The 13,447-nt window shown below is 41.6% G+C and overlaps 2 protein-coding genes across 2 annotated transcripts in view; one reads left to right on the top strand and one right to left on the bottom strand.

The window, feature by feature from the left end:
* LOC108025036 (cadherin-87A) overlaps positions 1–13,447 on the bottom strand; it is a 62,575-nt gene that overhangs the window by 32,304 nt on the left and 16,824 nt on the right. The gene's annotated exons all lie outside the window — the stretch shown is intronic.
* Positions 9,237–11,691, top strand: LOC108025306 (uncharacterized). Its single transcript, XM_017095704.3, has 2 exons — positions 9,237–9,933; positions 10,369–11,691. The coding sequence occupies exons 1-2, from the start codon at positions 9,263–9,265 to the stop codon at positions 11,633–11,635; spliced, it is 1,938 nt and encodes a 645-aa protein (XP_016951193.1). The 5' UTR covers positions 9,237–9,262; the 3' UTR covers positions 11,636–11,691.

The following is a 13,447-nucleotide window of genomic DNA, read 5'->3' as shown; positions in this document are numbered from 1 at the left end:
GTTGAGTCTGAGAGCTTGTCAAAGGGTTAAGCGTTAGACACGGAGAAAGGGAGGGAGACAGCGTAGCTGCTTACTCGCTCTAACTAACCGTACTCGACACGTTCCACTTGGCTGGGTCAATATGCTGGCGGATTTGCTGTGCCCTGTAATTAAACACTTTTTGTGGGGGCAGGTGGGGTGGCAGAAGATTCCCTTGATGATGAGCTAAAGGTAAATGTCTTCCTCTCACACCCGTCAATTCTCCGCCGACAATCTAACAGTTTATTCCCCGAAATTAATGAGAATCTTCGAGTGGGCACCTGAGTTCATTCCTCTTTCTCTCTCACATCTGATAGACCATTTCGAGCGCTTTAAAGACCCAATTAGTCGCCTAACGTTTATTTCGGCCCACAAAACGGAGATGCCAATTTTCCTGTCATTCCCATTTAATTGACAACAGTTGGCTTTCGGCCTAATTGATGGCTTCAAGGCGTATCCAACTGCCCCCCATTCGAAATAGACAAACACATATCGTTTGTTTTACTTGCGAAGAGCCTGGCTAAGCAAATAAATAAATCAAGATATAAGCAAAGAAACACTCGGGTGTTCCCAAATGGATTCGAAATAGTTGCAGTCCATCCGTGAAGCTGTTGAGTTCGCCCCGGTCATAAAGTGAAGAATCCACTTGTCAAGTTGAGTACTCGAGGACCTCTGGTGTGGGCAGTGCATAAATTGTATAAATACGTTTTCAGCAGCACATCAGTCATGGTCAGTCCGAACAGGACGAAACTGCAGTCATCTGGTACCCATTAAAGTTCGGTTGTTGGGGGATACTCGACTTAAGGGGAGGATATGTGCGGAAATATACGTTTTAGGAAAATTAAAAAAATTTATAAGGTACCAATAATCTTCGATCACTTCGATCAATTTTGAATTAAAATAAATTTATTAAACTTAAAAAAATGGATTTAAGAGACCATTATTCCATTAAACTAGCCAATTGGCTTTAGAGTGTCATACGACCATTGTATTCTGGCTTCTATTAGTTATTTTCCCTTCCCTAAAAAGAGTTACATTATTCTATAATTATACTATTTAAACCGATTAAGAGGTATCAGTTAGTCTTCACATTGAACCGATAAAAAACATATTCTCACTTATTTTTGTCCGTTTCGGGAGCAATGAATTCACACAACTGAAGTATTTTCTGGAATTTTTCGGACAGGATATCTCAGCCTGAGCCCACATGGCACGCACATCAGCAGCATCAGCATCAATGTCATGGAGCGAAGAGGATGCACAAAATGCATTTTGAATATTTATGAAACATGTCAGGCCGACACCCCCTTCGATCGAATGCGGGCAGCATGGTCATTACTCAAAATATAATCGAGACTCGGTCTTGAGAATAGCCAATTCATGAATATGTAAACGAGCATATAACGCATACGCCCCATGGGCGGCTTAATAACAAAGTGTCGGCCCGAACGGAATTGCCTTGAAAATGGCCAGAAAAGTCCCCAAATCTGAACCAACCCGTTTGCATTGTTAGCAATTTTGTTGTGGTTGCTGTCGAAGGGTTTTCGAGTTTATCCAATTTATTAGAAAACTATTTGCAGGCCCAAACAATGAAACGTGATCATCGCAAAGTTGTAAGGATTGCGGAAATCGAAATTGTTTGCTCGAACAATTATTGACAACTATTCGGTAAAGGGCATGCACTTTTTATTGTGGTAACAAAACTGGAATGCATAAAAAAGCAATACTCTTCAAAAACAGTGCAGGCCAATAGTGTTTCACAATTAAGCCATATACGAAGCCTTTAAAAAATATATGAACTAATTCCGCAAAACAAATTGTTTTGGTTACAATTATCGGTGATTTACAGTCACTTGCCAAATTAATTTAAAAATGTTTGCAATATAAATCTAATCCATAAACCATTTCACTCCAGTTGGCAGTCAGTTAGGCGTGTCATCCCAGAATAAATGTGTTTATAAAAAATAAAAATAAAAAATGTTGAATTCAACAAACAATAATAAAATCCCTAGCAACGGTGTAATCTGAAAATGCATCTCCGTTTGATGGGCAATTTTCAATTAAGTATTAGGGCGACAAAACAAAAATTCAATTAGATGCCATGCCATAGATTTGCTGTCATTCATGTTTTTCCCTTTTTGCATTTCGTTGAAACCATTGAACAAAAGATTTATGGAGTAAATCAATAAATGCATTTGACAGGAAATTCAAGCGAGGCAGAGACTACAACAAATGAACTATGGCACCCAAAGTGTATCCCTAAACCCATTCCCCCCCTGAATCACTCGATTCCACTGTCCACTTTTGTTCCTGCCGACAAAACCCAAAAAGAGTCAGACAAACTAATTCAATCTTTGCCGCTTGTCCACGTTTATCACTGATTTTTTTTTTTGGAACCCCCCTTGAACCCCGCCCATGGCCCAATGGGCATGTCAGTGTTTTACAGCGAAACGAAATGGGGGGTAGGAAAAGTCCATTTGTGTGAATTGCATTTTTATTTGTATAGAATTTTCATAGCGAGCTTCTCCTGGCATTCACACATGTCCCTGTCCACCGGCAGGATATTCGACTTTCCAGGGGCGGCGTTCTGGCCGGCGGCAGGGGGGCATTGTCTCGTGTTGCTTTGACAGTTTTTTGGCAAACTGCCAGACGGGCCGAGCGAGCCACCGGCAATGGAGTGCACTCATCGAGAACAAAAAGGATAGCCATGGGGATGAGTTTAAAATGCGAAATACCCTCTTATTAAAAAATGCAAGTGGCTGAAAATAAAGCTCTCCAACAATTAAAGTCTAGTTTTTAATTGTTTGCAAACAACAAATAAAGAAAACAAATTATTTAAATGATTTGATGGTTTAAAGTTCTTCTTTAGTTTTTTAACATTTTAAAGCATATGTAACTTCCAATTATTTTTATACTTAATTCGATAAAGAATCGTTTACGACAACTAATTAAATACAACATAATTTGCATTCAACAAAGACTAATCATCTATCAGAAATCAGAAATTAGCCATCAATTATGCGTATTTCATGCCCAATTAGCCCATTAATTTTAACAATGAATGGCATTTTAAAATATTATAAAACAATCCAGCTTTGTTCATAATTTACAGGGGATTCGGAAAAACAGAGTACACTGGGTGGGGATGGTCAGATACATGAAGAGGGCCGAGTTCCATGCCCAGATATAACGATATAGGTAGAGAGATAGGGAGACAGAGATAAAGCGAAGAATGCGTGCGGAAAATTTAGCACGCTCTACGTGCCATGGCGGCAAATAAAAAATTGAAGTAAATTTGGCAACTGGCTACAGAGTCGTTAGAGGAACAAGAAGCATCGGCAGCGGGGAGATGGGACTGTGGGGAGTCCCTGGCGTCAGTATTCGCCGACTCCTTCCCGTGTCCCCACATCCTTCGCCCTTCGACACACAATGAAATCCGCTCAAACCCAGGGATCCAACTCAAGTTCAGCAGTGCGGCAATGCAGTTGAAAGCACAGACCGAAAGGACACGGAATCCTGCTGCAGACTGCCGACTGCCGACATCCTGTCGCCAGACTATCGCCATTTTTTTATGCTCACCACCACTGCTGCGTATTCAGATGCAGCTTAGGCCATTAGCGTTCGTGTTCTTCGATTGGTAAGAACACAAGAAAACCATTGGGATTGCGGTACAAATTTGGTCAACTTAGAACGGACATGACTTCTTTTTTTTGGGAGCATCTAAGCTTTTTGTAGTACCATCGAATCTATTGTTTTTATGCGAGTCGAACGGTTTCTGACAGAAAGTTTAATATTGTAAGCCTTATTTACTTCATTTTAATCAGAGACGATATATACTCCTTAAAAACACAATCATTTGAAAGTATCTTATTAGAGAATTTAACCACAAACTCATGGAGGTATCCCACATATAAATCAAGATCCAATTACTGAAGTTATGGGTTCCCATTCTGAAAGCTCTTGGAGTACGGAAACATCTAACATGAAAAATGGATAACATTTCGAACACCTTTTAAAATGAATATTTGAATGTAGGTTATTAGAGAATTCAAGCACAAATTCATAGAAGTATCTCGCGACCGAATCGGGATAAAATTAGCGAAGTTATGAAATTTGGCAGTGCCATTTTGGGTTCCCCCTATGAAACCCATTGGGAGGACGGAAAAATCCAACATGAAAATGGGCTAAAATTTCGATCCTCCTAAAAACAAAATATTTGAATAAAAAATATTAGAGAATTCAACCACGAGTTCATAGAGGTATCCCACTTCAAAATCGGATTTAAATGACTCAAGTTATGAGATCTGGAAGTGCAGTTTTGGGTCCCCGTACTGAAACCCATTGGAAGGACGGAAAAATCCAACATGAAAATGGGCTAAAATTTCGACCCTCTTAAAAACTTAATATTTGAATGCAGATTATTAAAGAATTCAACCACGAACTCAAAGAGGCATCCCACTTTAAAATCGGATTTAAATGACTCAAGTTATGGGATCTGGAAGTTCAGTTTTGGGTCCCCATACTGGAACCCATTGGAAGGACGGAAAAATCCAACATGAAAATGGGCTAAAATTTCGATCCTCCTAAAAACTAAATATTTGAATGCAAAATATTAGGGAATTCAACCACGAACTCAAAGAGGTATCCCACTTTAAAATCGGATTTAAATGACTCAAGTTATGAGATCTGGAAGTGCAGTTTTGGGTCCCCGTACTGGAACCCATTGGAAGGACGGAAAAATCCAACATAAAAATGGACTAAAATTTTGACTCTCCCTAAAATGAAATATTTAAATATAAAATATTAGAGAATTCAACCACGAACTCATACAGGCATCTTACGTCTTTATCGGGGTCCAACAACTTAAGTTATAGAAACTATAAGTGTAGTATTGGGTACCCAAGAACAATTTTTAACATTTTTTATCAAATGCATGAAGGAACTAAGGAACTAAGTTAAGTTTAAACGTTAGCCACAAATCATTGGCCAATGGTGTAAGACTTAAAGCGAGGGCCTCAACCAGCCGCAGTAACAGCAGCGACAACGTATACGCACCGTTGGCCAACACCGCCAACAACGACGGCCACAGCAATCGGCCAACGAGTCTAATGAATGCCCAACTATGGCCAGCTGGGCCACAGCCAACCCACTAACCTGGCTCGAGCCCGGAGCAGGAGGAAATATACATTATGGTAGGTGGAAAAGCGTGGCCCGAGCAACTTATTAATATGCAGAGCAGCCAGCAGGTGTCTTTGCTACCGTTTTATGCCACAATTTGCGCCACGTGCGGCTGCTGCTGCCACTGCTGCCGTTGCTGCTTTTCCAGCTTTTCCTGCTGCTGACAAGGCTTTAATAATGCTGCCACTCGGCTGCGTTCGCCTGGCTGCCAAAACGATTTCTTTGCTCAGCTGCAGCTCGAAATTAACAATTCGTAGCTCATTTTTCTGCCAGCAGGGTGGGCGTAAATCCATGAGGCAAGAACGGAAAAGGGGAGCAGGACCACTTGCAGCGACAATTAGTTGAGTTATTGGCAGCAAGTTGGTCCTGTGTAACGCCCCTCCAGCGCCCCTTACTTTGGACAGCCCGAGTAATTTTGTATAGCCTGACAAACAGCAATCAAAAGGGAGAAATGTCCAGAGCCAAAATGTTAGAGGGTTTTCATAATTAATATTATGTTTAGCTTTTGAGGAAGGGTTTTAGATACATATATATTCTTGCTTGTTGTAGATATTTTAAGATTAAATTGTGTGACTGTTTGGAGAATAAAATATATGAATCCAAATCAACTATTTGTATTCCAAGTTCGTTCTCAAATGAAAATACTTATCTCCATTTCTCCATTAATTTTTTATAAAAGTCAGTTAACTTTTTAATTCAACATATAAATTAATAATACAATTTATTTTGTATCTTGGTTTCAAAATCTTTTATTCAGTAAAGGCCAAGTTAGCTAATAATAAGTATTAACCTTTTGCGTGGGGTGTATTCAGGTATATTTCAAGCCGCATGAGGGATGATGATCGGCTTGTTAACTGTTCATTCCAAACTCAGCAGGCTCAAACTCCACCCACCTCTATCTCCACCCCAACCTGCGTTGCCGGACAGGACAAGTTAGGCAAAGGATTCGAGGCGGCCGCTGTCAACGCATAGTTGTTGGCCAGGACAACAGCAGGAGGAGCAGGAGCAGCAGGTGCAGAAGTTGCAGCAACCACAGCAGCTACATCCTCCTCCCTGCGACGGATGCTCATATGCTGGGGTCCTCTGACAGGTCGGCATACCTGGCCACAGGGCAACTGCATACTGGACTCGACTCGACTCTTCTGGCTGGTTGGTCAGTCAGCCGGCACAAGGACTTGCAACATGCCACAGGGACATAGGAGGGGAGGGTGGGGGAGGTACTTTTCCAAAGGAGGGCCAAAAGGATGAGCACACTGGCAGATGATGAGCACTAAGCAAAAGTAGCAGTATTAGGAGGAAAATCAGAAGGAGGAGCTGAGCTGCAATCCCAGCAATCCACAAATTGACTGCTGAACATGTCAAGTGATTGAAGCCCTCCTCGAACTCTTCATGACCAGGCCAAAATTGTCTGTCCGTTGTCATCGCCATGGGGCTATTCAGTTTCCACTGCAGGATGAGAAGGCAAATTGAATCAATTGCTGCACTAAGCCGAACTCATCCAATTTGGATTGTCTGAAATCTGATTTCATTTTAATACAACTCTATGGTTGAGCAAGTTTAAATAGAAAGAAAATATAAACTTTTCGAATGAAAATATAAATAAAAACTCGTAAAATCAATAAAACATCTCAATTTCTAAAACAATTTTTAAAATTTTAAATGTTTAATCCTCCTATAAAATCCATAGTTTTCCAATTACTTTAAAAGGCAACAGCTTAAATGGTTGTGGGCAAACAAAAACTCATCTCATGGCAAGCTCTCATGTTATCCACAGCCCCAACGACATTTTCATTAGGTTTTCCTTCTATGGCTGTGTGCGTACACACTGCGTATACGTAACGCAATTTGATGAGCAACTTATTGCACATACGCAGTGGTGAACGGTCCCACGCCTCCCAAATCCTGGCCATTCCCACGAATTGTTTATGTTTTGCACACTTTTTTTCTGCCTTTTTCGGTAGTCACGGCTGTGTCTGACATTTCTTGATGCTACCTCTTTTTTGTCGCATTCAACTCTGACTGTAACTGCGACTGTAACTTGCACCGTTTGGCAGCAGTGGCAGCAGCAGGAGAGGAAGCTATAAACCTGCTCAATGCACAGGGTTTCGCAGCCGAGGGAAATGTCAACGAAAGCTACAAAAATGCAAAATACATTGGCAAAAAAGGGAGGAAAACCATAAAAAAGCGAGGAAAATAATATAGACGAGCGCGGGGATGTAAGGAAGAATTCACGCCAAATGAAATCTGCAACGAGTCTGACGCATTTAGCTGTCAGTTTGTCTTAGCGAGTCGGTCGTAGGATACGCCGTCGTCATGTCTCATTGTGCCCGCTGCTCCTCCGATTCCTGCGATGCTAAAAAGGAGAAAGCCAAAGGATCCTGTGGGTGGGCGGGTTATCCAACCAAACCGAACCGAGGCGAGGCGAAACGCAATGCGCGTAAAATAAACAAATTTCCGCAGACGACACTCAACTATGCAAACAGTAATTGGAGCAGGCAGCGGGTGGGTGGCTCTTCCAAGTCGAAGAGTTGAGAGATGCTGGTGGGCGGTGGGTGGCTGGGGGTGGGTAAGCGCAGGTAAAACCTTTACCCAAAACCAAAAAACTGAAACTGAAATTCAACGAAATAAAACAACAACAATCAAGGCAAGGCAGAAGTTTTTATAGGGGTTGTGCGTCCCAAAGGATATCCTGTAAAATTCCTTTTGTGGTAACAAATACCAGAAATACGAATATAATTTACAGTTAAAACACTTCGAGTATATAATACTTATTAATACAAAAAAATACCAAAAGAAGACAGTATTTTCTTGTTTTAAGACTTTGAATGGGTATTTTTAACACTACCAAAAAATATACCGTTTTGCAACACTTACAGGGTATGCCCAGGAAAATCGTAGCTCAAAGCTAACGTGGGCAAGCGCAAAGGATGGCGGCAGGAGGTCGCTAGGATTCACAGGATTCGCGCCGGATTCACATAACGCAAGACAGTTGGCGGTGGGAAAAAGACGAGAAGGTATAAAAAAAAAAGGAAAGGACCGAAAAGGGTAGCGCGGTTGTGGGCTAGAGCCAGTGAGAGAAATGTTTCTGCAAATGCAATATTGTTATGCTGTAATGGTATAAAATGTATGCATATGTTTTACACGGGATACAGGATGCTGCAAACGAGACATGACCGAGGAAGGGATGGAAAAGGGCCCCAGGAAGGCAGGAAGCCGGCGCTTTGCTGCCTCCGTTTTGCGGAAAATTAAAGAAAACAAAACAGCGCGAATTTCGCATACGGAAAAGCATTCCGGCCATGGAGAAGCAAGGAGGAAGAAGAAAACGAGAATGAAAATTGAATGAGAAGAACAATTCGCATTTTGTCTCTGAATGTGAAATAGATCCGGTTACTCTCGCTGGGAAGGAAAGGTGCTTCCCACTCAGACATTCAAGACTCTTTCAGATCTTCAGCTGGACTTAAAGCATTCGGTTTGAACCATCAGAGGGTTAATGAAAAAATAAAGTCTTAAAAGGGATAACGAATAAGCTTCGACATTCTACTTTGTTCCTAGATATGTATCTATTAACTTGTTCTCTAAACTCACTTATTTCTAGTGAACAGATTTGTTTTGAAAAGTGGAGAGCAACTATTTAGTCTTATCTTACAAATTGGTTGGGAATGGGAAGGATAGCGAAACTGAACTGAGCGAACTGCAAGTGCAAAATCCAATCAAGTTAGGCTAATTAAAGCACCCGACTACCAACTCAATCACTGAAGGGTTCTCGAGGGTCTCATTATTTAGTCTTTGTTTTGGCCTTTTCAGTGTCCCTTGTTCTTGGTTTCACTCTTCTGCTTTTTGGCAAACACAAATAAAGCCGAGAAGGCCCAAGCAACTGAAACTGTAAACTATGCTAATTGACAAAGAACAAACTGTTGCAAAAGAGAGAAAGGAAACAAAGCTCTTGACTAATATTTAAAATTAATGTAAACAATCAGTAAACATAACCAATTTTTCAGATCTAGATACCTGAAAATAATTATTCATCTCTTGCCTTTACAGACAAGTCAGAAAATTTAATTCTACAATGGGGTTTACCCATTTTATGGTTGATATAAAGAATAATAGTTTAAACCTCTTCTTGTTGTGCCTAATCTGTTACCTATTCTTTTTCTACCAAGGACCATTTAAGAATGAAGTTGAGGGCGTTCAGCCGCCTTTGGAGGGCAAGCCGGACACCAGGAATCTGTTTGTGAACACTTCGCAATGCCGGATGATTGCCATGGACCCCCTGTCGCCCATGGCGCAGCACTATATGACACCCATGCCCATATACTGGTGCTACATGATCAAGTTGTTGGAGGCCAAGACGATTGGCGGACGGAACTACCTACAGTTGGTCGCTGGAGCGAAGGAACTTTGGCAGAAGCTCGGAGTTCGGAGGCTGAGCGAAATTACCTGCGCCTACAATCGCCTCGAGCGATTAAACGACTTTCTCAACAAGTACCTGGAATCGAAGGTATTTCGCTTCAGTAGGTATAGTAACTTCACTGAGGTTAAGTCGGGCAATATAACACTGAGGGTCTGGTGCTGGAAGGACTTCGGCCGTGTGGTTTACCACGATGTTCTTTTGTTCCTGCCATTGCCAGGGGATCAGTCAAGGAAAGCTCCTAGCCCGGAGAAGCCTGTGAAACGACTCTCCGTTTTGATCCTGGGCATCGATTCTATTTCCCACATGCACTATCTTCGCTACTTCAGGTTAGTACATTTATAAAGCTCTTTACCGAACGGTTTTGTTTATATTTAAATGGTTAAAAACAAATTACTTTATTTTCCTTGTCATGAACACCGATTAAGCAACAATAAATACATAGGTATCTTTACCCTCATAATTTATCCAATTAAAATATGTACAAACATCGCTTGTTGAAACAATGTCAATAAAACGCATCGGGTTTATTCGGCCGCGAAAAATTTAAAAACAAAAGGATACGCCAGTACACATTTTGTAACCTTTCAAAGCTTTTTGAGTATCATTTTCATTTTGCAAGTATTTAAATTGTGTTATTAAGACGTCGAAAAGTATAAACTTAGTTATAAACATAACTTAAAAAATTACCATGTAAAACGTAAATTTTTTACATGTCCAAAACCGCTATCATTTAACCTTTTTATTTTCCATATCTCTTTCAGTCGAGTAATGGACTTTTTGGATCGCTTGCCGCACACAGAGTTCTGGGGCTACAACCGGGTTGGCCAAAACTCTTATCCCAATCTGCTACCGCTCCTTAGTGGTCAGAGTGTGGATGAGGTGGAATCCCCAAGGGGTTGTTTTGGGGCAAACTACAAGATAAGCTTCGACCGGTGCCGCCTCCTGTGGAAGGACTTCAAGGCGGCTGGTTACGCCACCATTTTTGGCGAGGACTCTCGCAAGGGTGGCACCTTTAACTACGTAAGACCCGGCTTTAGGCGCCAGCCCACAGACTTTTATTTGAGAAGCGTAATGAACGAGATCCACATGTGGACCAAATACATCGCCAGAGGTCCTGAGGAGATAACCTGCAGTGCGGATCGAGTATATCATCATGTCCTGTACGACTTTATCTACCGCTTGCTGCCCCATATGCAGGCTAGAAGCCTAGATCGGGGATTCTTTGCCTTTTTCTGGCAGACGATGGGCGTCCACGATTATTTTCAGTACGGCGAACAGACAGATTTGCAATACTATTTGATCCTACGCGCCCTGCAAAGAAGAAATATCCTGAAAAGAACCCTGGTTCTCATTTTATCCGATCACGGTCTGCGCTATGGTCCCTTTGTGAAAACTTTTCAGGGCATGAGGGAGACCTCGCTGCCAACATTGGTGGCCATATATCCAAAATGGCTGCCCAAAAGATTTCCCCTGGCTGTGGAAAATCTTCGGGCCAACGCCCATCGACTGGTGACCACTTATGATATCCACGAGACCCTGAAGGATGTGGTGAATCTGGAGAACCTTAGCGACGAGCGAATTAGGAATAGAACCCTGCGATTGCGAAATGAGCACAATGTCTCCCTATTCCTGCCCATTCCCGAGGAGCGGAGTTGCTTTTCCGCCCGCATTCCATTGCACTACTGCGAGTGCGATGGATTCATCAAGATACCATGGATTGCAAAGAGAATCCAAAAGACTGCCGAGTTCGCCGTGGCGAGCATTAATAAGTTGTTACTACCCTATAAGCAGTGTCATCAGTTAAAACTCCTCAGGGTGGAGGATGCCTATCTGAGGAAAAAGGAGAAGGAGAGCAATGCCATCACCGTGCGTGTGGTGACCCAGCCGGGAAGTGGCCACTTCGATGCCACCGTTCTCTCCAAAAATGATAGTTCTGTACTGGGAGACGTAACAAGAACCGATCAATATAGACACCAGTCCTTCTGCGCCCGAGAAGAACCCATCGAGATCTATTGCTACTGTTCTTAGTTTTCACTTTTTTTATTGTATTTCCTATCAAAAATAATAAACTAATCCTCTTGTTTACTGTTTACTTTAGTTCTACACCATTAGTGTTAAACATTAAAACCCGCAATCCACTGTTCAAATATTGGTTTCAAATTGCATTGCAGCAAAATAATAACTGATACGTTTTTAACGAACCCAGCACACAATCAGTAAACATATCAGTGTTTACGCAATAAATATAATTGGAAATGAGAAGCCCATCAAAACCCACATCATTGACTCATAAAAAAGCCACAACCCATGGCTCAGTAGTCCACTGAATCAATTACTATCAATACGCAGATGTATTTTACAATGCAAATTTGTTTACATATTAAAGGGATTTCTGGGTGTGTAAAACACCAACGAAAATTTTAGTTAGTAAATTTATTACCATTAAAAAAAAACGCTTTAACCAACTGCTTGGGCTTGAAAGTATTTTAGTGTGTAACGGGGGGAAAAAGTGTGCCAGAAGTGCAAGCTAGAAAAACGAGGAAAAATCACCGCTGCAGCTAGAACCTGTGAGATTCCAAAGTAGCTGGCATTAGGATAAATGGCTAGCAAATGTGTTTAGATTTCTCTTAATTTCATTTACCGCACATAAACACCCATGCACTTAACCAAAGCTGTTTTTGCGACTAACTGTCAACAGATGGCGCCGCTGTGTCTCGCCATGCATGAAAAACTAGAGATGTGCACGTGTCACGATGTTTTCTTGGAAAAACAAAATATTTGAAATTACACTTAAACCCTTGCATTCCCTAATAATAAACTCAAAATGACAATCACATTTTTTCCTTTATTTCGGTAAGAAATTGGAATGGGGCATCTAATCGGTGTGAAAATGTCATCCGATACTTGTATACTGTGCGTGTCCGCCGAGCCTCGGCAGTGAAATATCGAATACTTTAGGTTAAGCCTCACCCCTTTGCTGTTTTAGTATATATTTTAGCATATTGCTCTTGCCCTATCAGTAATAATCCCATAATAAACATCGTTTATGAATTTGTCTTAGAACACTCACTCACGCGGCCACCTCCATTGCAAGCCCCACCCGAGGAAGACAGAGACAGGGCAACTGGCACACATATGGCGGGCATAAACATTTGTCGTCGCTCTGCTGTAATTAATAATAATTTGCATTCACAGTTTGCAGTTCAGCGCCCCGTGCGAGATTTCATTTTAATTAAATTATGTGCAGCCTTGTCAGCGTGTGCGGGCGGTGCCTGTGTACACTGTGCATGTGGCGACCGTGCTCAGCGGTTGAGGAGGCGTGGCTACTACAAGATAACGCCTGTGCGGTGGGTGGCAGCCCTCCACTTGCAACATGCAGCATGCATAAATTATTAGCGCTATCTGTTGTCATTTAAGGTTCGCCTTAGTTTAGTTAAATTCAGTTAAGTTACGCGTGCTCGTGTGCGCCTGCCACACCCAACACCCGCAATGATGGCAATAACAATGGGTCCCACCACGATAACCATGTTATCAGCTGCCACAACAAGCAGTCAGGTTCTGGGAAGGGGCAAACAATGTCAAACAAAAGTTGGCAACCTGCAGGAGAGATGTCACCGTTGCGTTGCAAGTTTGTTAATTTGAATTTGTCTCAATTAGGCATTATCCCATCAGCCCATTAAGACAACAGTCAGTGTTTTTGGATAGCAAAGGAATTAAAGTGCTTAGCTCGTTTTTATTATTCAATTAAAAAGCTAGATATATTTAAAGATTGTCTAAATGTTGTATGGTTTCAGGTTAAGGCATGTTTAGAATACATAAAAAAGAAGAGTTTAGTGTTTC

This window comes from Drosophila biarmipes, chromosome 3R (genome assembly GCF_025231255.1).
Source record: "Drosophila biarmipes strain raj3 chromosome 3R, RU_DBia_V1.1, whole genome shotgun sequence".
NCBI lineage: Eukaryota > Metazoa > Arthropoda > Insecta > Diptera > Drosophilidae > Drosophila > Drosophila biarmipes.
Note: the sequence above shows the minus strand (reverse complement) of the source record. Positions and strands in the feature narration are given on the sequence as shown.